This window comes from Harmonia axyridis, chromosome 6 (genome assembly GCF_914767665.1).
Source record: "Harmonia axyridis chromosome 6, icHarAxyr1.1, whole genome shotgun sequence".
Taxonomy (NCBI): domain Eukaryota; kingdom Metazoa; phylum Arthropoda; class Insecta; order Coleoptera; family Coccinellidae; genus Harmonia; species Harmonia axyridis.
The window spans coordinates 3037744-3063083 of record NC_059506.1 but is presented as its reverse complement, the minus strand read 5'-3'; the positions used below and the strand labels follow the sequence as shown (position 1 = coordinate 3063083).

Below are 25340 nucleotides of genomic sequence, written 5' to 3'. Positions count from 1 at the left end.
TCCAACATCTCTAGATACTTCTAATTGATATTCGACAAATAAATATCCTGTATAATTATTCATCCAAACGAAAATAATCCATCTTCTGAAAAGAAAAACAATGTTTACTATATAGAATTAATTTTAATAATGATTCAAAAGTGATGAAATTTTGCAGACTTACTTATTTTGGATCTTAGATCACGAATCCCCTTTCATAAATTCCTTAATCCAGCTAGTTTTTTTTTTATTTGGGAAATTGGCCTAATGAAGGTGAGGTTATCCACATTAATAGCTAGTTTTCTTGTATTTTATTAACTGATTCTCGTAAGAAATGATTAATTAATCACATTTCAAGCTTTCCCTGAAATAAAAATGCCTTTTTTTCGTCAAAATCGATGGTTTTATCCATTGTTTATATATGGCGGCGGCCATCACGTTTAATACGTGAAGTCTGTCAGATGCAGCGTTGCCAGGTCGACAAGCCTAAAATATCCTACCGCGTGTTTAAAATCATCGTATTTTATCGTACATATTATCGTATCCCACTGATTTTATCGTACACATTCGAAATAAAGGAAATTTTTGCGAGAATATGACAATTTGTGGAAAAGGATGAAAAAACAAGCAATGTATCGATTAAGTAATATATTTTTTATTTAGACAAAACGGTTAATGAATAATTAATTAATTATCAGACAAGATCAGAGAACCTGTATTTTCCTATTCACAGATTGTCGGTATTTTCACTTTATTCAGAATACACCTTATTCTAATGTCTCTTATGGTTAAATTTTACTTTATGAATAGGATAGATAGTAGAGATGCGTACAGATTCGAAAATAAAACAAGAAATTTTTTAAGGAAATCGTGAAAGAATGGATCGAATTTTACTTATAACATCGTGAAAATTGTTTCTGTTATTTTTGTGTTTTTTTTTTTGTTGAAAATTACTCATTTTCATACAAGTTCTTTTCCCAAATAACTTAGAATATTGCAAAAAACATGCAATCGTCGACAAAGATGTAAAGGAAACCGAATAAACAATACCCAAATACAAAATTCTTTGAATATGGGTGTTCGAGGTACCAGATACGTTTCGAAATTGAATCTGAAATACTAATGAAAAATACGTTTTTCGGAAATAATTCAAGGATCCTATTATTTAATGATACCTATACATATACTTAGGGTTGAAGTTTGTAAGTACGATTTCAAGTAACAAATTTATTTTGATAATTATATTTGACTTCAATAGTCTTTCTGAATTAAAATTAATGAATTTATTTAACATGCATTGTCATGTATTTCTTTTTCATATTAATTCAATTAAATATCTCTAGTGTGCTTTTTTGCAGATACGCCCTTTTCAATTGAAATAGCAGTATATTTTTGATGGTCTTTGTTATGTGCTTTCAACAATTGAACATTTGATCCCATATCCACATATTATAAAATAATATGAATCTAAATACTTGAATTGATTGGAAATACGAAGAAATATTTTCGTAAAAATTCTCTATGAAATAAGGGTCATCAAAAAAACGATTTTGTTGTGTGAAATGAATATATTCAAATCTGAAATATTCAGCCACTCAAATATGTCAATGAAATACCTGTTACAAACAATTTTTTTTCACTAAATAGAATACCAAATATGAGATAATGGTATATTTTCAACTGAAGTTTGAACACCATCTGTTTTTAATGAGGCACCTACCCTTCGGATATTCCATGATTCTTTGTATTTATTTTCAACCGACAGCCAGAAAAGAAATTTTATGATTTTATTATGTTTAAGTAGGTTCGTTCTTCTAGATCCACGTAGAACGTAGAACCCCAATGAACTATGAATTGATTCATCGGAACATTCTAAAGTCTAGACTTTCCCAACCGTTTCGGTTAGATTTTTTAAAACTACTAAAATCTACCAAATGATTTCTTCCTACTAAAAACTTCATGAAAATGCGAAAAATCTACTAAAAAAGAAAATTTCTACTAAATCTGGCCATACTCAGTTTCATTATATTTTTAGTATCTATGGAAATTTCAACTCAAATGATAGGTACACTGAAATGATCGTACAAAACGCTATTATCGTACATGCGGTATCGTACATAGTACCGATCAGCAAATTATCGTACAAAACGATAATTATCGTACGAACGGCAACGCTGGACTCAGATGCGAAATAATCTGCAACGTTGCCTGTATGCCAGATCTTCTTGATGGGATCGGTTTTTTACTTGGTGGAAATTCATATTAATAGATTGTTTGAGATTATGACGTATTATAAAACTGTATGGAAACTCATAATTTTCGCACAGCTATTCGAGCAGAAAATTCGGCAAGTTTATTTTCGAAATGAATAAATGGTAGTTCATATGGTGTTATTCTGGTTTTTTCGATATTGACATCGAATTCAGTATAGTCCTCCTGAACATATACAGGGACATTGATGATGACGAGGACGCTGTGATTACAAGGTTTTCAAGGGGTTCACAGACCAAATTAGATTTTGTGTTATACTTGCCAATTGTCTTCTTTTTTTTTCATATGAAACAATAGATTTACTATTTTTTTTTTTAATTTCTACCTGAATGGCTAAAACCGTGATAAGTAAATAAATATATTATAATATAACAAATACATAAGCGTACACATTTTTTTACCGAAATTTGAGGCTTTATTGTAAAACACTGGTTATACATTTATGATTCGAAATATTGCCCATCGCTGGTCACTATACTTTCTCACATCTTTCGGGCAGCGTACGAATTGAAAAAACTGGTCATCTTTTGAAGCGATCCACGAATCGATCCAAGTTTTTAATTCTTCATAAGATAGGAAGTGCTGGTCAGCCAGGCTGTGTGCTATTGATCGAAACAAGTGATAATCCGAGGAAGCAACGTCTGGAGAATACGTCAGGTGGGGTAGGAATTCCCATTTCAACTCTTTCAAGTATATCTTGACTTTCGCAACATGGAGTCGAGCATTGTCATGCAATAGAATCCATTCATCTACTCTCTCGTCGTATTGCGGCGGTTTGTCTCTCAATGCTCGACACAAACGCATTGATTGCGTTCGATAACGATCGCCTGTGATCGTTTCAGTCGGTTTTAACAACTCATAATACACTACACCGAGCTGGCCCCACCAAATACTGAGCATGACCTTAGAACCGAGAATATTCGGTTTAGCCGTCGACGTGGAAGCATGGCCGGGATATCCACATGATCTTATGTGCTTGGGACTATCGTAATGAACCCGTTTTTCGTCTCCAGTCCCAATCCGATGCAGAAATTCCTTCCGTCTTTGCCTCGAAAGCAGCTGTTCACAAACAAACAAACTCCGTTCAAACACCTCCCGGCTTCAACTCGTACGGCACCCACTTTTCTTGTTTCTGAATCATTCCTATGACTTTCAGGCGTTTTGAAATGGCTTGTAGGCTTAATGATCCTGTCAATTATTGTTGCGTTTGAAATGAGTCTTGATCAAGTATTGCCTCCAATTCTGCATCTTCAAAAACCTTCTCTCTTCCACCGCGATGCTGGTCTTCGACATCAAAATCACCATTCTTGAAGCGTTGAAACCACTCTCGGCACGTTCTTTCACTAATAGCGGCCTCACCATAGGTATTTGAGAGCATTCGATGAGCCTCAGCCGCAGATTTATTCATATTTCAGTAGAAAATTAAAACCTCCCTCAAATGACGAGAATTTGACTCGTAAGCTGACATGGATAATCGTGAATAACTTTATGATGCAGACACAAATCGACTAACATGTCGATGGCGTTATGTTCACAAATAACTAAACTCATTGTATGACATCTACGATATATTTATTTCGACTATCACTTACCGTTACAGCCAGCTATTGCCCAACGGCAGGAGCAAAGTTGTACGCCTAAATCTAATATTTCGGAATATGACATTGTTCAGCTAAAATATTTTCGAAGTTCAGGCGCTTCCGGTTATATAAGAATTAAAAAAATTTTTTTCAAAACAAACTTTTTCTTCATTTTATGTCTCAGATATTATCGAGATTTCCATTCTCAATTACTCTTTGCTAAAATTATTGTGTTAGTCCTCATAGTTTTCAAAATATCAAGGAAAAACCGTAAAAAAGAGAGAATTTCCTTAGTCACAATTACCTGAATTATTTTTACTGTGAATATCCTATGCCTATGTCAATTCACTTTCTCAAACTAAAATGATGTTGGAACATCGTGCATATCTTGAATTTGAGAAATATCATCACAGGGTGCCAAAAATTGTAAACAAAATTTGATCATAACTTTCGATTTTCAAATCAGAACCCTATTTTTTTGTGATTTCGCTGGATTCTACGGTAAAAAATAAGGGTAGTGTCCAAACGTGATTATGCTCTCAAATTCAATAATTCAAGAGTTATTTGAGATTTTATGAATTTATGTTATACGTAGGGTCAATTTTATTCGAACTGTTTCCAGACAGACTAGCAATAATACTCTATGACCATAGAAATTTAAATATCTAATTACTTTACATGTGACAGGTATTTTCATTATCAAAGCTTCACTAATTTGATTTCACGAATTGAATTTCCGATATTCAAATGACAAAATTCTGGATATACTTTTCTCTAATTATGTGGCAAGGAAACTGTTCTACCAACCAACATTTTTCAATGCAAAAATCACTAATAGATATTTATGGAAATTTCCGTCAATTTCAATAAAAAGGCAGTGAATTCGGGAACATAATGTTTAAAACTCGTACAGAAGGCTCATTCTACCACTCGGTCATTTTGAACTCTTGGAAGAATAACAATAAGTTCTGCACTTGTATTATAAATATCTTATTCCATATTCACGATGAATGCATTAGAATTATTGGTAGAACTCATCAAATTTTGAATAAGAAATTTCCTCATCTTCTTGAAAGGATGTTGCATACTTCATGAATATCCATTATACTGGATGGAGTACCTACCTAGAAGAAAAAAACCTCTACCTACCAAATGAAATAAAATCATGCAGGACTCCTGTGTGCCAATTCTATTGATATGAAAAAGCGGTAGAATACATTTTATGAATTCAGGAAAAAATCAGCGTGGTGATGAAAAGGGAGTAACAGAAAGTTTGAAACATCCTTCCGAATTATCTTCTCGTCAATTGGTGATAAATGTGGATATTTCTGATTGAATGCTCGACAAGTTCTCGAAACAATTCTGTTACATTCACCGTGGATATGGAATAGATCCAGAATTTCATTATTTGAATAACGGGGATTCATATCGTCAAATTATAATCTACTAGATTCAATAATGAGTACACCTGTCACTTTGAAATAATTGAATATTTGAAACGCACTCTAGAAACAGATTGAATGAAATTGACCCTACGTATAACATAAATTCATAAAATCTGGAATAACTCTTGAATTATTGAATTTGAGAGCATAATCATGTTTGAACACTACCCTTATTTTTACCGTAGAATTCAACGAAATCACAAAAAAAATAGGGTTCTGATTTGAAAATCGAAAGTTATGATCAAATTTTGTTCACAATTTTTGGCACAATATTTGAAACACCCTGTGATGATATTTTTCAAATTCAAGATATGCACGATATTCCAACATCATTCTAGTTTGTGAAAGTGAATTGAGTATACGCATAGGATATTCACAGTGAAAATAATTCACGTGATAGTGACTATGGAAATTCTCTCTTTTTTACGGTTTTTTCTTAATATTTTGAAAACTATGAGAACTAACGCAATAATATTAGCAGACAGTAATTGAAAATAGAAATCAAATATTTTCATGTGAAGTGAACGATGAACGGGAGGATGATTGGAGATTGGAAATTGAGGGAGAGGAAGTTGAAAAGGTGGAATGTTTCAGATATTTAGGAGTGAACATAGAAAATACGGGAAGCCAAGAAAGGGAGATTAACGAGAGAATTGAAAAAGCCGGAAGATTATACCACGCAATTAATAAGAAATTCCTAAGAAGAACTGAAGTCGAAGAGAAAACTAAAATGACCGTGTTCAAGTCGATATTCAGACCGGTTCTATCGTACGGATGTGAAACTTGGAACACAACAAAGAGAATGAGGAGTAAACTACAGGCAGTGGAAATGAAATTTTTGAGAGGAGTGAAGGGGGTTACAAGGATGGACAGAAGGAGAAATGAGGACATAAGAGGTGAATTGGGGATAAAATCATTGGAAAGGTTTGTGGGTGAGAGGCAGTTGGGATGGTGGGGACACTTACATCGTATGGAAGAGGAGAGACCAATCAAACAAATATGGGAGGCAAAAGTCGAGAAAAAGGCAAAAAGGGGAAGACCGCAACAAACATGGGAGGATATGATAGAAGAGGAAATAAAAAAGAGAGGGAAAAGCGTCAGGGAAGCTGAGATGATGACATCAAATAGGACAGAATGGAAGAAATTTATTGAATCAAATTAGAATTATTTTAAGTTATTGTTAAGATAGAAAATGTAGATAATGACACCCATACACCGAAAGGTAACAAATGGGATAAAGATTATATATATATATATATTTTCATGTGAGCAAGGGCGAAATGGTGTGTTCTAGGAAAGAAGTCATATAGAATTCTACCCTAGAATCAGCATAGGATACCGAGTGAATCGTCTAAAATCAGCTAACAATACAAGGTTTCCGAAAAAAATCTTTCATTTCCTAGAGGGATACCCAGTGAAGGATCTACCGGCATAGTGACGGGGTCCAAGGGGCGGAGCCCCTTCGGCGAGCAGAGCGAGTATCTTTTTATTAAATGGTTTACAATAATTTATTTCTTTGATTTCATTAGGTAGTCTATTGAAGAACTTTAAACAACTGTATTATTCAAGCTGCTTTTTGTGTTGAATTTAATTTATAATTTGGAAAATTATGTGATATTGTCCTTGTGTTATATTTTTTTTTAGATATTTTGAAATGGAAGGAAAAAACATTCATTTTTATGCATAAATAGTAGATAAATAATTTTTCTACATTTAAAGTAATTTTGCGTCCGTTTGAAAATAAACCGGTGTGAACTTAGCAGATCGTTTGACGGAAACGCCCGAAGGCGGTGACCAGTGGCGTGCGGCAAAAAAACTATTTTTTTTTCTGGAAATATTCACTAGATTTGATATAAATTTAGGAAGTGGGTTCCGTATAGTATTCAGACTATTCAGAGTATCCTTTGGAGGAAATATTGATTTTCTATAAACCTCGGGATATTTTAGCAACGTTTTTATTCAAATTATCATCTGTCTAATTTGAAAAATTCGTATCTCCGGAAGTACGTGTTGGAGCATAACCATATTTGGCATGTAGATTACTATTAGCGATGTGAATAAACTGTGAAAAAATCATTGACTTCCCTTGGGATCCAGGGGTAGTTTTTTCAACCCTTAATCTTCGAAAAATCGTATCTCCGAAAATACGCGTCGGAGCATAACGACATTTCGAATGTAGATTACTTTCAGCGATTTGAATGAACTGTGAAAAAATCATTGACTTCCCTAGGGATCCAGGGGATTTTCTCCACCACCTATCAGGTATTAATTCAATAGTTGAACACTACGATACAAAGAAATATTATTATTCCTTTGTAATGGGTGTTTTTTTTCAAGGTATTTACGGCCACAAATGTTGGAAAAAGTAATCGAAAATTGGACGTCCAGATTGGACAACATCCGAGCCAGCCGTGGCGGTCATATGCCAGAAATCATATTTAAAATGTAATGCCACAAGATTATCTTGCGGATAAATAAAATTCATGTCAATCGAATAATCCATCGTTGTTTTATTGCAATTTAAAGTTCTACAGCTCTAAAAAAAAACACTCTTTATAAGGTATCTATCCTTGTTGAGCGTCCTAAAGTCGACGAAGTTGGCAACGGATGCTGGAATTGCTGTCTTGAAAGATATACTACTTTGTAACTTGAAAAAGTTACTCTAGTTCTATTTTCATAAAATGAATGTTTTGTTACTGAAATACATGTTTTCAATTGTAGTTCAAATACGGCTCAGTAAAAAGCCAGTTCTTCAATTTTAATTGATGAATAATAGAAACTATTTGATCTATAATTACCTATCAAAACTTAAAAAAGTTTAATTTTCACCTAATTCTGACACTGAATCAAGATTCAAACCAAAATGTAGAATACAAACTGAATATGGGCGGATGCGGCAACGCGCGTTCAGCGCTTGGCAAGCGCGCACCAAGTGAACAGTATCCAATTATCCAGCGCTCATTCAACGCGCGTTCAGCGCTTGTCATGTGAACGTGCTCTTATTCTGTGGCAAATCCGTTCTTTCTGGCACATCTTGTGGAACAAAATAGAATAGAACGGATTTATCTATTATCTGTTAAATTTGTGATACAGAAAACTGTTCTGCCAACCAACATTTTCCAACGCAAAAATCACTAAACGATATTTATGGAAATAAATCTGTGATTTCAAATAAAATTCTTCTATAACCGGAAGTGCCGGAGCTTCGAAAATATTTTAGCTGAATAGGGCATCATTAAAAATGTCATATTCGGAATTTTCAGATTTTAAGTAGGACAGAATCGGCTAATAGGCAGTTGAACTTGAAACACCCTGTATATCTATTTCCTATTAAAAAAATCCATTTGACCTTGAAATGAAACACCGTAGTCACATTGAATGTCTACACTCAATTTCTCCTGAAGACTAAGTAACTTTCATTTGAAACATTTTTGGATCCAGACTCTTCCCAAGGAGTTATTTCAGTGGATCTTTTGGAATAGCTGTGAAAATTTTAAGTTCTCAAAATCCCCATTTCTACTGGTCCTAGTTTTCATCACTTCCCTATAAGAAGGGAAAAGATAAATGTGTTCAAGTGAATTTTAGGTTATATAGAACAAAGTAAGTGAAGAAAATAATTCTTTCTGGTAAAAAATTGTTCTTATCGAATAATATCAATTAAATAAACATTCAAATCACACATATGGGGGCTCCAACACAGTTGTTAATGATTAAAAAAAAAAAACTTCGATGACCAGATGAAATTTATTGGTACTATGATATAAATATAATAAGAGAATCTGGAATCAAATTTCAAACACTAAGGAGTATGTGAAGTCTGATTTTAAAATATCCCCACCACTTGACCCACTGATGACACAAATGGCAGGAACAAACGTTCTTCCTCTTAATATTTACTCCAATACCGTTACTTCTTCCTTTATGAAAAATTCCACAACTTCCTCCTCAACATTGTCAGAATCTGCATCTAATTCATCAGTGTCAATATCTGCAAAAACGAAATTGTTAAATTAAGAAACTAGATGCTACCTTTTTCATTCGATAAACTTACTATTTCTAAGAGATAGACGATGTGCTTTGCCTTCCATGTAGTATCTAACACGTTCTTCTCTGTAGTTAGTCCATTTGTCCATAAGAGAGGCACGTTTTTCAATAAGTTCCTTGCTAGCCTTAGATTGTCTCATACGATCTTTGCTTTCAAACTGAGCGTAATAACGCTTCAAATTCTTCTTAATTTCCTTCTGTTTTTCCTCAGTCAACAGACTTTGAGGGCGGGGCCTCCATAAGAGTAAGCCAAACTTTTCTATGTTAACTCTCCTCAAGATCTTGCCTTGGAATGACCATATCCAATAACCTAGCAAATAATAAATATTCTCAGAATTTTTCTCTATGTGAATTGAACATTACTAACTCAACAAACTTTTAAATAACAAAAATATTGAAGTTACAGTCGATGCAGATGTGACATCCAAGTATAATTTCTAATGACAAATATCAGAGAATTCTTTCCTATTTTGTGATGAAACAGCTTCATAAATTTTGAGCATTTTATTCACAATAGGTTATTTTACAGATTTTGCAAATCTTATAGATTTATTCAGTGATGTTTATTGAGATCACATTGGATATTTTAAACTAGCATAAATATACACACCAGAAAAACTAGGGGACCAGACAAAATCTCAAGAAGTTTGTATGCATTTTCTCTTGAAGGCTTTGGCCTATTTTAGCATTTCTTTTTTAATTGTAGCAAGATTCCTTGGAAACATAAATGTTTGATGCCGTCATCAGTTCCTTCGTTTTTTTTGTATATACGATGGTGAACAAAAAAGTGAAGAATAAGTAAATTCGAAACACCCTGTGGAGTGAATTGTTGACAGCCAAGATTGTTCATGAACACTCAGATGTTGCCTCATCTTTTCTAAACATTTTCTGCACTACCTTTCTCACTATGTTCTTCAGTGACGATTCATTTTGATTCTGTGCGTAAACTGCTTGATCGATTCTTTCAATTTTTGGAAAAAACCTTCATATGACAGTTTGAAATAAATTCACTGGTTTGTTTAAAAAAAATTTATATTTTTGTTTTGTATCACTTCAATTCTAATGCAAAAATAACAAGCGTTCATTTGAATTCGTGGTCAAGAGTGCTGTGGAGAAATTAGAGGTTGATTTTCTGTGATTGTGAGTAGCACTTAGCTTGTACCATATTCTTCCCAGATTCGAAGTATTGTAAACAAAATGTTAGTGATATGGTACAAGCTAAGCACTACTAATTGTCACAGAAAATCAACTTGCATCTCTCCACAGCGCGCTTGACCATGAATTTAAATGAACGCTCTTTAAAAAATGGTAATTCCATAATAATGAAAAAATTTTGAAATTCATCATTGGATTTGGTAAAAAATAAATATAAACACTTATCAATTTTTAAACAAAACAATATGAATTTCCACCAAGTAAGGACTGTATCTATTAAATTCATCATTAGAGTTATAGTTGAGATATACGCTCTATTAGTGTGACGTCACACACCGCCATTTTTGGTTCTCCTGTCAGTGTTCGGAATCCAAACAAATAAATTGTCATTCAAATTAGTACGGTGTCGAAGGAATTGGCTTATTGTCATAAATAAGAGTATTTGAGGAAAGATTTCAGTATTAATTGATAGACAGAAGGAACAAGGTTAATACCAGTAAGTTTGAATCCTGTATCATTCCCCATATATTGTATAAAGCCGTGTTTATTAGTTGAACTTCAAGTTCGAACTTACTGGCATTAATCTCGTTCCTTCTGTCTATCAATTAATAGTAAAATCGTTCCTTATATAATCTGATTTATCAAAATAAGCCAATTTCTTCAATGACAATGTATTAATTCCAATGACAATTTGTTTGTTTGCATTCCGAACACTGACAGGAAAACTGAAATGGCGGTGTATGACGTCATCACTAATAGAGCGTATTAGAAAAGACTATAAATTTTCAAAGTGAAAAAGCTTTTAGTGATTTTTGTATTGAAAAATATTGGTTGGCAGAACTGTTTCCTGTATTACAGATTTGACAGATTAAAACCGTGACAGGAGCGTTCAATGTCAACATAATAATAATGAATTATAACCATGAAATCTGTACGATTTTGTTCACAAGATATGGCAGAACGACCGGATTTGCCGCAAATTTAGAGAAATTAATAACCGATATGAATCTTACCAGTATCGACTTTTGTTTTCCAATGGGACACTCCTGTGACCACGTATCTACCGGTGGGATCCCATTCGACATCTGACATTTGGAAGTGATCCGTCGTATTCATAACCAAGAAGTCGTGCGTATCTACGAACTCCAAGGATCCTCCACCGTTGGCACCTAGGCCGGCTAAAACGACGAATTGACCACGTGGAGACCAGAAGAGGTGGTTACACGCGCGTTTCTCGAACTTTTTCAGCAAGACGGGCGCCTGACCCGCGCGTACCTCGTAGAAGGAAACGTTGATGTTGGGATTTTCACCGTGAATGACGCCAAACTTGTTGCCGATTGGTTCCCACGCAAACGCCTGTATCGGCTCTTTGTTCTCCACACTGTCAACGGGGATCTGAAACGAAAAATGAAGAAATAAAATTTGATAAATAAAATGGCTGATACTTGGTAATGAATGAAGAAAATACAAAAAGAAATAGGCAATAAGGTGTCCACTATTTCGTTTGTTTGTCATCTTGGGTTGAGTTTTGCGGTACTGATGATCCCTAACAAGGGTGAAACCGGTATATCGCTACTCTCCCTCGATGACATGCATTCTCCTTGGGTTACTTTCGATTATGATTCCTACGTAGTATCGTGGAAATCTTGTTTGACAATGGTTATGTTGATGGCATTTTTGCTGATACATTAACCAGATAGATAATTAATATCGTATGATATTATTATATACTTGAAATTGTACTTCTTTTTCCTTCTGTATTTTCTTCAAATAAAATTTGACTGATTTGAAAAATTAATGAAGGATTTTCCAGTAAGATTTTTCATTTTGAACAGTCCACTATCTGGGCAGCTGCCACATTTGAATCTGTCATTTTTAGACGTTTGACAAGTAGAAACTGCGTCATTTCTAAAAATGGAACGATACACGCTTCAAGAACACATTGAAATTGTTATAATTCACTGCAAAATGGTAAAAATTTTGCAGTCATGAAGCACTTTTTCGGCTGACAATAGTGAAACTGGTGGAAAAATTTGAGCTGTTGGGACTGGTTAGTGATGTGAAAAATCGAAACCGTGGGCGTCGCTCGAATAACAACTGAGAATATTACTGCTGTAGCCTGTAGTCTTGACGAAAACCCAGGTTTGTCGATTCCTCGTCGATCTTGGGAATTAGGCATTCCACAAACGACATTACACCGCATATTATTATTATTATTTGAACTGGGGTCGTTTTGGTTCGGTAACCCTTCCGGGAACTGCGACCATGCAAATCTTTTGTTCTCTACCCTACTCATTCATAGAAACCCAGGGAGGTCGTCAATGACGTTAATAAAATTGACAACCTCCTTAGGAGCCTTGGCCGTTACCTCTCTGGTATCCAGGACCGGCTTACCCATGTGAATGGTTCTTAGGCCAGCCAGCTCTGGACACTTGCATACCAAGTGTTCGGCTGTTTCTGCTTCCGATCCACAGAGCCTGCAAATCTCGTCTGCTGACTTCCCCATACGGTACAAATGATGTTTGTACCGATAGTGCCCCGTCAGCAGTCCCACCATCACCCGAAGCTCGGCTCGCGACAGCTTCAGGAGCTTTTTGGCGTAGGTAGGTGAAATCTTCACGAATTTCTTTGCCTGAGCAAGTCTAGGAGTGTTAGTCCAGTGGATTGTCCTACGGTTCAACTCCCATAGCTGGACCGCAGCTTTGTATTGGTCTTTTCCTATCCCACAGAAAGGCTCAGGTCCAGCAGGTGTTAATCTGGATGCACTTTTTGCAAGTTCATCAGCTCTTTCATTTCCTTCAACCCCACAGTACCCTGGCACCCATAGTAGTCACCTTATTTCCTCTGGCCAGTTGCTTTATGGTGTTACGGCACTCCCAAGTCGGCAGAGATACACCGGATATTACTGACTTAGGTCTTAAAGCTTCTAAAGTTAAATTTGTTAATAGAAGAGCTCAAGTGGATTGATCACCAGCAATGTCGTATCTTAATTCGCTGATTGGGACCTTGAGATGCATCAAAATTGTCAGGATTTTCATCAAAAAATCATCCTCACCAAGGAACTTAATTTCAACTGGGATTCTAACTTTCTGAGCAGAATTGTAGCATTTGGAGCTAGTAAAATCCAAAAATGATTGTTAGAAAACGAGGCTGGTGCAACTGTTGCGGTGAATGGATTGCGCTATCGAGCTATAATTTTTTATGGCTGGAATTGTGAGATATTGATGTGATCGATGTTTATTTCCAACAAGACAGCGCTACGTGGCAAACAATCAACCAAACAATTTTGCAAGAAAAGTTCCCTGGCCTTGTTATTTCTCAAAGAGGTGATCAAAATGGACCACCGAGATTTTGTGATTCAACACCTCTAAACTTTTTTCTTTGAGACCAGGTGAAAGATAAGCTTTATGCCAAAGCTCTAAAATCGATTCAAGACCTTAAAAATGGATGAATTTGTGAAGTCATCGAGGACATACAACCGCATATGATTCTGCAACTTTAGCTGTAGCGGTCATTTCAAAATGAAACTTCTTGTTGGACAACCCTTTGTATCATATTAGTGTGCTTCACTGACCTCTTTTTCCTTCATATGGAAGATTTCGAAATTGCAATACGTTCCGGAATACTTGGTGTCGTTCCTCTCCTTCTTCACCTTAGTGTAACGATCGACTTTAACACAAAGGTAATCACCACCTTTCTGCCAATGGATCTTGCAATCGGCAACATTGAACAGATTTTTCTTACGGATATCGATTCTTTCTGGTATCTGGAGAAGGGTTACACTGGCTGGGACATTGTTATCTTCAGCAACCTGAAATCAGATTTAAAAAAATGTTATAATGAATCAAATATAAACTCAAATTAGGAGACTTACCCAATATGCGAGGATGTTATCGGTGGGAGACCAGCTGAAATCGCGAATTCCAGGGTTTTTGATAGATTTCTTATCTAATAAACCAAAGGAGGGTGTTTCGTAAATGGATAAAACATCGTTAACGATGCGACCAAAGTAACGATCGTCATGCGACCATTTGAAGATTGGCCAAGTGGAAGAACCCTCAGGATTGAAAGATCTCTTCTCCAGTCCGGTCCTGAAAGACGAAAGAAAACATGACTCGATTAATGATGAGAAATCGTTACTCAACCAATAAACCGGGATCTGATTTGACTTTGTAAAGGGTGTTTTTTTTTAGAGCTATAGAACGATGGATTATTCGATTGACATGAATTTTATTTATCCGTCTTGTTGGAACCACAGCTCCTGGACATCATGGTTGTTCAATTCAGGAATGAAAAAGTTAGTAATCATGGCTCTACACTGATCACCATTGACTGTAACGTTCTGGCCATCATCGTTTTTGAAGAAGTACGGACCAATGATTCCACCAGCCCATAAAGCGCACGAAACGGTCAGTTTTTCTGGATGTAACGGTGTTTCGACATATACTTGAGGATTAGCTTCATTCCAAATGCGGCAGTTTTGTTTGTTGACGTAGCCATTTAACCAGAAGTGCGCTTCATCGCTAAATAAAATGGACGTAGTGCGCGATACGTATTTCGCACAGAACCATTATTTTAGAAATAAAATTGCAATATTTGCAAGCGTTGTTCAGGCGTGAGTCTATTCATGATGAATTGCCAAACCAAACTGAGAATAAATCACTTGACAGCTGTTAAATCGGTCGCCATCTTGAACAGTAATGCCAACTTAAAGTTATATACCTCGAAAAAAAAACACCCTACTATATCGGGTGTCCCAAGGTGAGTGGCCTATTAGATTATTATGGAAACTATTGATGGTAAAGATTTCAAATTTTGTGGATAGATATTTGGCCATGTAAGGTATATTTTTAAAATAATTTCACATTTCCAGTGTTGCCGGATGTACGACAATTTGGCAACAACTTTGTTATTTTGAATGGGACATCCGGTATTTCTATTTTTTTTATGATACTCCATAAAATATTAAATCTATTCACTCTTACTTTTTCATCCCTATCTTTAACGGTTTTTGAGTTATTAATTATTTTTCGAAATTTTAGATCAAATTGGCGTATTACGAAAGTGTCTCTAGTTCGCTCAATATTTGAGATTTAAGTCAGAAATTTTGCGAGTCGTTAGATATTGATCTGATCTGTGTCACTGCTTCTGAATTATGGTCGTCAATAATACAGGACGGACCAAAAACAATCATCATTTGCCAAGTTACAAAATTGTAAAAAAGTCTATTTTTTCAAATTAGACACCTAGTATATTTTTCAATTTTTGGAATCAGTACAACACACTCTACAATTTTCCTTTTCACGTCCCTATACCTATCTCAACTGGATTCCGAGTTATATGCGTTATATGTATATATCTTTCTTGAGCCATTATTTATAGAAAAACCTCGGAACAAAACACCTGTTAGGCAATAATTGTTTATTTTGACATTTATGGATTGAACTGATTCATTGATATATCGATCTATGAACGACATAGAGAAAATAACAATACAAAAGAAATTAACGCTTATTGAATCAATGTGAGTTCTAATAAACGCATATAACTCGGAGTCCAGTTGAGATAGGTATAGGGACGTGAATAGAAAAATTGTAGAGTGTGTTGTACTGATTCCAAAAATTGAAAAATATACTAGGTGTCTAATTTGAAAAAAAAGACTTTTTACAATTTTGTAACTTGGCAAATGATGATTTTTTTTGGTCCGTCCTGTATTATTGACGACCATAATTCAAATGCAGTGACACAGATCAGATCAATATCTAACGACTTGCAAAATTTCTGACTTAAATCTCAAATATTGAGCGAACTAGAGTCATTTTCTTAATACGCCAATTTGATCTAAAATTTCGAAAAATAATTAATAACTCAAAAACCGTTGAAGATAGGGATGAAAAAATAAGAGTGAATAGATTTAATATTTTATGGAGTATCATAAAAAAAATAGAAATACCGGATGTCCCATTCAAAATAACAAAGTTGTTGCCAAATTGTCGTTCATCCGGCAACACTGGAAATGTGAATGTATTTTAAAAATGTACCTTATATGGCCAAATATCTATCTACAAAATTTGAAATCTTTACCATCAATAGTTTCCATTATAATCTAATAGGCCACTCACCTTGGGACACCCGATATATGAATCTTAATGAAATAAAATTAATATCGAAATGGAACAATAGTGAACTAATTGATTGAAATAAATAGTGCATTTAAAACATTTTTTGGATATTGCACATAAATAATAATATAATAATAATAAAAATCTTTTTGTCCTGACCTTAAATCAGTAATAAGAAAGAAGTTATATGAACAGATGTGAAAGCGTCCTTTATGTTACGAAGTAATGTCAGATAAGTCCGCAAATATTTTTTAGGGAATATCTTAAATTCTATAAATTTCAATAAAAATTGACAACAAACTAAAGATGGCTGTCAGTTCAAAATTCTATGTTATAGTTATTAGTCATAGAACTATCAAGCCTAGAGATAATGAGTAGTGAGTGGCAAACAATCCAAAGCCTACTTTTTTACGGTCACTTATAATAATCACCCAGTACCATTGTTGTTAATGAATTATTCCATTGATTAACGTTCCCTTACCTTATATCCCAAATAATAATTCTGTTATTATCCTGATGGTCCATTGGCATAGTAGAACAAGTAATAAGATATTTTTCGCATGGAGAAAAATCGATAAATTGGACTCCATCATGTAAAAACCTTTTGTACTGTGTCAAATTCGGTCCAGCCCAGAGAGCAATACCGCGCTGGTGGAAGGTAGACAAAAATGTTCCTAATGGTGACCATTTGATCAGCACTTGGGTACAGTTCTGCAAAATATAGTTATATTATCATCGGAAAAAAGATATAAAGTGAGGAGAATGAGTAATATCTTTAACCTTCATTTATATTAAAACTTGACTCATTTTCAAAACTGAATCAGGTGTCCCAAATTCGTTGTCTAGTGAGGGGATCTTAGAACCCTTTTGAGCTAGAAAAAAAAAATGAATAGCACATTTTCGAGCTAGATTTTTGAGAGAATTATTTTGGTAAAAACTGCAACCTAATGAATTCAACTGTTTTCAAGTTATAATATTCGCAGAATCAAAAAAAAAATTCTTTCGAAAAAAGTTTTTCTGCTGAAAAATTAAAAAAAAAATGTGAGACCTCATCGCCACCATTTTTATCATAAGAATCTTATTAACTCAAGAACCGTTAAGATTTTACCCAAGGTATGGCATATTGCCGAAATTTTCATAAAAAAAGCTATCTAATGATGCAATAATATACTGGGTGTGCTATTTGAAATAAGGAAATAGTAGTCTGTTTCCGGTATAACCGGAAGTTGTAGAGATTTGAAAATATTTAAGGGCGAAAGATCATTGTCTCAAACCCTAATATGCAAATTTTCAGCTCAAAACTATGATTAGTTTTCCATAAACGTCTAATAGGCCACCCTGGTGAATCACCCTGTATAATAATCTATGAACTTCATATAATTGAAATATTTGATGGCCAGCAAGTTCTCCGGAGATAACATCGTTACATTTTTTCTCCTAGTCACATTTAAAGAACAACATTTATCAAAATGAAAATGTTGAAATGATGAAAAAATCTAACGGTGTTAAATCCGGAGAACTTGGAGGCCACCAAATATATTAATCATGAAGGTATAAACATAACGAGTCTTTGACTTGTACAGGGTGGGCAAATAAGCGAGGTAAACGGCTATATCTCAGGATCCACTCATCAATTTTTACCACTAAGTATACAAGAAAACAAACTGGAAATTGTTTTGAAGTTCATACCTCTACCGCTAGGGGACATAATAGCTATCGCCGAGTAGAAAAATGAATTTCACCCGAAAATGTTTCATATAAAGTTGAAGAAAAAAAATCATCACCGTAATCCTCGGAAAATTCTCTATCTTTTTGAATTGTCACTTTCGATTTTACGACCTCAAATAAGGGTAGGTGAAAGGGAGAAATCTGACTGATTGAAATGCCTGTAACTTCAGTTTGGCTCAACATTTTTGAGCAAATTAGATCTCGTCTAAGAAATAATATCTTGTTGATTGAGGACAAAATATACTCATGATAAATTTATTTTTGCTGCTTTCGATAGGGGGCGTTAAGTCAGAAGTTCATTGTTTTGTTCATTTTACTCCGAAATTTCAAATGTAATGTTAGGATTTTCTTAACAGAAACAGAAGTGCCATCAAATTTGTATGAAAAAACCTGAAGGTCGCAAAGCGATAGTTTCAGGCGTTCTAGAGTTATGGCCGAAAGAAGATATTCTTCTACTGATGCACTGCGAAAAACCAAATTGTGTCTTAAGGTTCTGACAAAAACAGAAATCTCATCAAATTTGTATGAAACAGACATCCCATCAAATTTTTATGAAAAACCCAAAAGGTCGCAAAGCGATAGCTTCAGGCGTTCTGGAGTTATGTCCGAAAAAAGATATTCTTCAACTCATGCACTGAAAAATTGCCATCAAAAAAGCTATCTAATGATGCAATAATATACTGGGTGTGCCATTTGAAATAAGGAAGTAGTAGTCTGTTTCCGGTATAACCGGAAGTTGTAGAGATCTGAAAATATTTTAGGGAGAAAGATCATTGTCTCAAACCCCAATATGCAGCTCAAAACTATGATTAGTTTACCATAAACGTCTAATAGGCCATCCCGGTGAATCACCCTGTATGTGAAGATGGTGGCTTGTGGTTCTACACCCACCACTTGTTTCTTACAGCTGCAAAAACCAACCTTATAAGGCAAATTTCAGACTTACCGTTCTTTCCTCCACCAATGTTGGTTCGGGCTGAGTGTTCTGCCAAATCTGAACAGTATTGTCTTGGGTCACAACGCCAAACTGATCATATGCATCGGGTTCCAATAAGAACTGATACAAATCGCTTTGTCCTTGATATGGACGTGGCTCTGGCGGAGACCATTCATCGGGTATCTGCTCGTACTTGCAGAAATCAGTGAACAAATTCACTTGGAAAGTGTGCTGCTTGTCCAACTTATAGTTGTTCATCACCTTGACGGCTTCAGCTGCATGTTGGGGAGAGACGTACTCCAAGAAAATGTAACCTTGGAAAATGTTCATTATAGTATCAAATCACTCCGTCATATATTATCTACTACCTTTAGTATGGCCTTGTTCGGTAACCGGATAATATTCGTTAACAATATTACCAATCTTAGCAAAAGTCTTGTTGATAACAGACTTGAGTTTTTCCAAACGTTCAGGACCAATTTGGGGAACACCATCCACGACAATAACACTCTCCACACCATCGGTTTCTTTTGGTTTTTGTTCCAAAATATCTCCTAGTAATTCTGGAAGGGTGATATGTTCAATTGAATCAATTCGAAAAAATTCCCTTACAGATCTTTAGATAATAATTTTAAAGATTATTTGTACAGGATGAGTCAATAGTGATCGATCGGTCCAATAATTTTATATATTTTAGGATAGAAGAATGATTCAAATTTTGACAAAGTCGACAGTAATCAGCACATAAGCTTAAATTATTTTTTACTCTACAGGCTGGTCCGAAAGGGCTGAAACATGATACCACCATGATGAAATCGTCAACCTGTCATCATCTGTGGTACTTTTTGACATAGGTCACTTTTTTTGACAAATTTCATGGATATAATGGATTGTACAACAGATCATATCTTGTAAACCGTTCGAGATAATTGTATGATTTTTTTTATTCAATTCCGGAAAAGTTTTCAAGTCTCCTGCAATATACAGGTGGTCCGAAAGACACTGAAATAAAAAAAAATTGCACAAACAGCATGAGCTCAATTTTTTGCCTATCGGATAACCTAGTCAGTAGTCTTTATTTTTTGTTGAGACATGTGCCTAAAATGAATACTTTTCCAAATAGTTCGCATTTGGCATACTGGCTGTATCCTTTCCATGCCTACAGTTTCAAGAGTATAAGATTATTGACCATATTCACCGTCGCCATATTGTTGTGCGACAATACCAACTACCCAGTGTTCCCAACGGAGAAATATTGAGTTTACTAGAAAAATACCGCTTATATCAAAAATACTATCAGCCATAGACATAATTCTTCCACTGTCTATTTCCAAAAATAGAGCGAAGCCTTCATTTATACACTCGGCCACAGTTAATTTGTATATAAAACTACCTTTCACTAATGTTTTCATTTCCAAAAGGTGAAATTTTTGCGAATAATGTCCCAAACAAGCCAATCTGGCGTAGCAGCCAGAAAAGATACTCCGGAATTTACACATAAACCACAATTATAAACTTTATATTGTGGAATTTTTCTAGTAAACTCAATATTTCTCCGTTGGGAACACTGGGTAGTTGGTATTGTCGCACACCATATGGCGACGGTGAATATGGTCAATTGAACTCTACTTAATACCTACTAATAATATCAATTAAAAATAACCCAAATCAAAAAATCATCAAAATTTTTGGAAACATTGAATTTTACAAAATGAATTGGAGACCACGTGAAAAAACTGAAACATAGTTTGAACTCTCTCAAGTTCAAAATGACTGCATATTTGCAGAGGAAAAAGACTCATCAATATTTATCGCCTTTATGATCTGCTCAGATGTCTGCAAACTTTCTTCAAATCAAGCTGCATTACATTTTAATTATATTGAAATCATTAAAAATCATTTAAGACGTCTAAGCGATAAATATTGATGAGACCTTTCAAACTCCTTAAGAGAATACAGACTATGTTTCTGTTTGTCCACTTTGGTCTCCATTTCATTTTGTACAAATATTTTGATGATTTCTTTGGTTTGGCTTATCTGTAATTGATATAATTAGTAGGTATTACGTAGAGTGGAGTAATTTTATACCTGTAGAAAACGAAACAACTGCAAAGCATTTTTAGGGACAACGTGTCTCAACAAAAAATGAAAACTATTCATTAGGGTATCCAACAGGTAGAAAAAATTCAGGCCATGCCACTTGAATAAATGGACTTATTAATATAAATAAATAATATTTTATTAAAAATTGCAGTGTCTTCGGGACCACATGTATAGTGATCCGTAAATTCTCTTAGCCCAAAATTTCCAAGAGTTATCTACAGATCAGGCGCTATGGACTCACCCTGTATATTTGTGAAAAACTTGGAGAAGTCATTAAGAAAAAAGTGATATAAAAAATAGCAGAATTATTATTGAAATTTTTATATGTCCTCTCTATCTTTACACTCTCTTAGAAACCACCGCACGGATCTCAGTAGTTTACACAATTAGATTAAGGTCAATTTGGAGTAACATTTAGGATTTCATTGAACTCAAATTAAAATGAAGAAAGATATTGTCATTCAGATATATTACTAACAAAAGGAATCCTGGTCCAAACTAATGATTAAAAATATTCATTGAGTTAAGAGGAAACAATAAAACATTCTGCTTTGTAAAATTTTGCTCAAGTTTAAGAAATATTGGAAATATTAGAAATATAAAATTTTAAAGCCCCTCTCAACAATTTTGAGCATGGTAAAAATACTGGTCTAGTGACCCAAAGCTCCAAATTTCGAATCTATATGAGATTCAATAAATGTTTTAGTTTATAGGTGTTTTATTTAAGATTTGAAATATTCTATTTGACTCTTCGATAAATGCAATGAAACCCCCACCTTAAATAATATCAATCGTTGCTTTGCATATTGATTAGTGTGTTATATTCGAATTTTCATATTGCAATATACAAAATGAATATTTTGAAATTGACAATATGAATTGAAATAACACCTTATGTTAATGATCTTCAATACATATATTGAAGCGGTAGAAACTGTGTGTCTGTTCATTCAATAAAATAACGCTTTGAATGAGATATGTCATAAAGCTTTTATTTTTGAAATCTTTAAACTATTAGCGCTCAGTGAAAGAAATGCAACAACACATTAACGAGTTGGATAGAGGGCTCACCTTCATCAGTTATGGAATCAACATATCCTTCTGGATCGCTGAAATTGGGTTCTTCGTCAAAATTGACTTCCTTCTCATTTTTAGCATCCCCATTCTGCTGTTGACTTTTCTCTTCTGATTTCTTTTTCGCCATTTTAGGAAATTAGTGTTCAATCACAACTTATCTATCTATGAAATAAATATCATGTTATTGGACTACAAAGATATATCAGAACATACATAGTACCCAAACTTATAAGATAAAATAGATTAATTTGTATTTTTTACCGAAGAAAGTGCCCTATTAGTATCAACATCTGTTCAAGCAACTTTCTATCTTAATCTTTCTGATGAATTGAGTTAAACGATATAGGAAGTTTAAACACACGCGTTGACAATATTTTTCGTTCGGAATGTTTTAAACAGCCATTTATTTCGGATGGTCAAAAGAAAAATGCAACAATAAGGTTAGGAGCGATGAAAGCATGCCAGTAATACTGTGTATTTTATATTTATCAGGGATTTTCGAGAATACCGTTAGACTCACCTTTAACGTTATTTGATTTCTAATTTGTTTACTGTGATAATTCATTTAATTACTATGGATAACAATAAATAACATTCCACCCTTAACTTCTAACAAATTGGCGTTTAAGGTAACGGTCATAGAGAAGGATTCCATGTACAGCTCATTGACGTTTTGAAAATGTCAATTTTTTTAGTTATCGAGTACAAATAACTGCAAATCTTTATTGAAGACATAAATTAAAGATAAATGTAATATGCCACTTCAGTTTCTTTCTTTTTTTTCTGCATTTGCCTATATTCAATTGAATAAAATATTATTTATAAATGGTATTCAATATTAGGGTCTATTTCTAAGTAGTCAAGAAATAGATTGAGGACCATAGTTCTATCAGACATTCGGAATACCGACAGATTTCGCAGATTTTCCATAACCTATAATTTAATAAAAAATAATCATGGGAATTTTAGAGAAAATTGCGGAAATTGAAAGGGAAATTTCCAGGACTCAGAAAAATAAAGGTTTGTAGGTAATATAATGAAAAAGATTCATGTTTGAAGATATAAAATTTCAGCAACTGAATACCATTTGGGGCTGTTAAAGGCAAAATTAGCCAAGTACCGATCTCAACTGTTAGAACCTTCTAAAAAGTCTGAGAAAGGTGAAGGATTCGATGTACTGAAAAGTGGTGATGCAAGAGTTGCCTTGATAGGATTTCCATCTGTGGGAAAAGTATGTTCATTTCAACATTTTTCTTTTTCTCTTAATATAGGGTTGAATTAAATTAAACAATAAAAATTTTTCTTAGTCTACTCTACTATCAACATTGACTAAGACTGAAAGCGAGGCTGCTTCCTATGAATTCACAACATTGACATGTATACCCGGTGTAATAGATTACAATGGAGCAAATATTCAACTTCTAGATTTACCAGGTATTATTGAAGGAGCTGCTCAAGGAAAAGGAAGAGGTAATTGAATATTGAGAAATTGAACAGAATGTTGGTAATATTTGTTGTTGTAGGAAGACAAGTAATAGCAGTTGCTAGAACTGCAGATTTAGTTCTTATGATGCTTGATGCTACCAAAAAAGATGTACATAGGGAACTATTGGAAAAAGAATTAGAAAGTGTTGGTATTAGGTTGAATAAAAGAAAACCAAATATTTACTTTAAGGTAAAATAACAAATAATCATCATTTCTCATCTGAAGTAAACCTATTTTTAATAGCTTAAAAAAGGGGGAGGGCTTTCTTTCAATTCAACTTGCCCATTGACTAAAGTGGATGAAAAATTGGTGCAAATGATTTTACACGAATACAAAATGTTCAATGCAGAAGTTCTATTCAGGGAAGATTGCTCTGCAGATGAATTAATTGATGTTATTTGTGCTAATCGTGTTTACCTCCCATGTTTATATGTCTATAACAAAATTGATCAGATTTCAATTGAAGAAGTGGATAGAATTGCTCGAACACCTAATAGTGTTGTTGTTAGGTAAGTATTTTGGAAATTTCTGGATTAAGCATTCATTTGATTCCTTTCTATATAATTTACAATTCCTCACATAACCCCTAATAAGAATTGGGCTTCAGGCCTAAGCAGTTGTGAAAAGAGTAGAGATCAGATTATTTTGAAGAAATATAGATAAGTGTCTTACTTTGCATTTGGGATATTTTTCAGTTGTAATATGAAACTAAATCTTGATTATCTTCTGCTGACACTTTGGGAGTACTTGAACCTTATCCGTGTCTACACCAAGAAACCTGGTCAACCACCTGATTTTTCTGATGGATTGATCTTACGTAAAGGCGTTACTGTGGAACATGTATGCCATTCCATTCATCGTACTTTGGCTCAAGATTTCAAATATGCTCTTGTTTGGGGAACAAGCACAAAGTATTCTCCTCAGAGGGTAGGAGCTTCACATACGATGCATGATGAAGATGTAATTCAAATAGTTAAAAAATAATGTAATCTAGCTTCTTAGGCAATCGATTTTATGATATTTTTATAAAATATAAGTTGAAATAAAATGAAAATAATCATTTTGGATTTACACAGATTTCTGAAACCCATTTATAGTTGCAATTTAATCCTGAAATTTTTCTTTATTGTATCGAATAATGTACCTTTGAAATTGTTTGAAGGAAAAATTCTACTTAAACATTTTATACTGCTCTTACACCTTTCAGTTAAATTTTAGTATGTAAGAAAAGTTCCCAATTGCTGTAACATAAATTACATGATAAAAAAGTTCCAGATAGGATAAGAATAATGTGAGATATTGAGGACCTTGAAATTCTATATTTGCATATATTAAGCAAATTCTGTAAGTGGCATAACTATACCATCAATGGTCCGTCACAAATTCATTAAACAAGGCCCCAGTAACTATCAT

The 25340-nt window shown here is 34.2% G+C and overlaps 2 protein-coding genes across 3 annotated transcripts; one reads left to right on the top strand and one right to left on the bottom strand.

Annotated features, from left to right (window-relative positions):
* Window positions 1–9000: 9000 nt before the first annotated feature.
* On the bottom strand, window positions 9001–23122 carry LOC123682590 (eukaryotic translation initiation factor 3 subunit B). Of its 2 annotated transcripts, none has more exons than XM_045621308.1 (10): window positions 22962–23122; window positions 22436–22603; window positions 19630–19824; window positions 19271–19575; window positions 17078–17307; window positions 14349–14565; window positions 14049–14285; window positions 11488–11869; window positions 9327–9629; window positions 9001–9263 (listed from the first exon to the last, which is right to left on the bottom strand). In XM_045621308.1, the coding sequence occupies exons 2-10, from the start codon at window positions 22566–22568 to the stop codon at window positions 9169–9171; spliced, it is 2097 nt and encodes a 698-aa protein (XP_045477264.1). In that variant the 5' UTR covers window positions 22569–22603; window positions 22962–23122; the 3' UTR covers window positions 9001–9168. The 2 variants fall into 2 exon arrangements, with proteins under 2 accessions (XP_045477264.1, XP_045477266.1); XM_045621310.1 differs by lacking the exon at window positions 22962–23122 and adding an exon at window positions 22703–22808.
* A 59-nt stretch (window positions 23123–23181) lies between these two features.
* LOC123682591 (developmentally-regulated GTP-binding protein 2) lies at window positions 23182–24987 on the top strand. The gene is made up of 6 exons (XM_045621311.1): window positions 23182–23461; window positions 23515–23672; window positions 23749–23911; window positions 23965–24116; window positions 24171–24436; window positions 24623–24987. The coding sequence occupies exons 1-6, from the start codon at window positions 23398–23400 to the stop codon at window positions 24909–24911; spliced, it is 1092 nt and encodes a 363-aa protein (XP_045477267.1). The 5' UTR covers window positions 23182–23397; the 3' UTR covers window positions 24912–24987.
* Window positions 24988–25340: the final 353 nt, after the last annotated feature.

Coding starts and splice junctions, on each gene's coding strand:
- LOC123682591 (XM_045621311.1), top strand. CDS start 23,398: ATGGGAATTTTAGAGAAAATTGCGGAAATTGAAAGGGAAATTTCCAGG. Junction 23,673..23,748: donor GATTTCCATCTGTGGGAAAA/GTATGTTCATTT, acceptor AATTTTTCTTAG/TCTACTCTACTATCAACATT. Junction 23,912..23,964: donor TGCTCAAGGAAAAGGAAGAG/GTAATTGAATAT, acceptor TTGTTGTTGTAG/GAAGACAAGTAATAGCAGTT.
- LOC123682590 (XM_045621308.1), bottom strand. CDS start 22,568: ATGGCGAAAAAGAAATCAGAAGAGAAAAGTCAACAGCAGAATGGGGAT. Junction 19,825..22,435: donor TGATTCCATAACTGATGAAG/GTGAGCCCTCTA, acceptor TCACCCTTCCAG/AATTACTAGGAGATATTTTG. Junction 19,576..19,629: donor CGAACAAGGCCATACTAAAG/GTAGTAGATAAT, acceptor ACATTTTCCAAG/GTTACATTTTCTTGGAGTAC.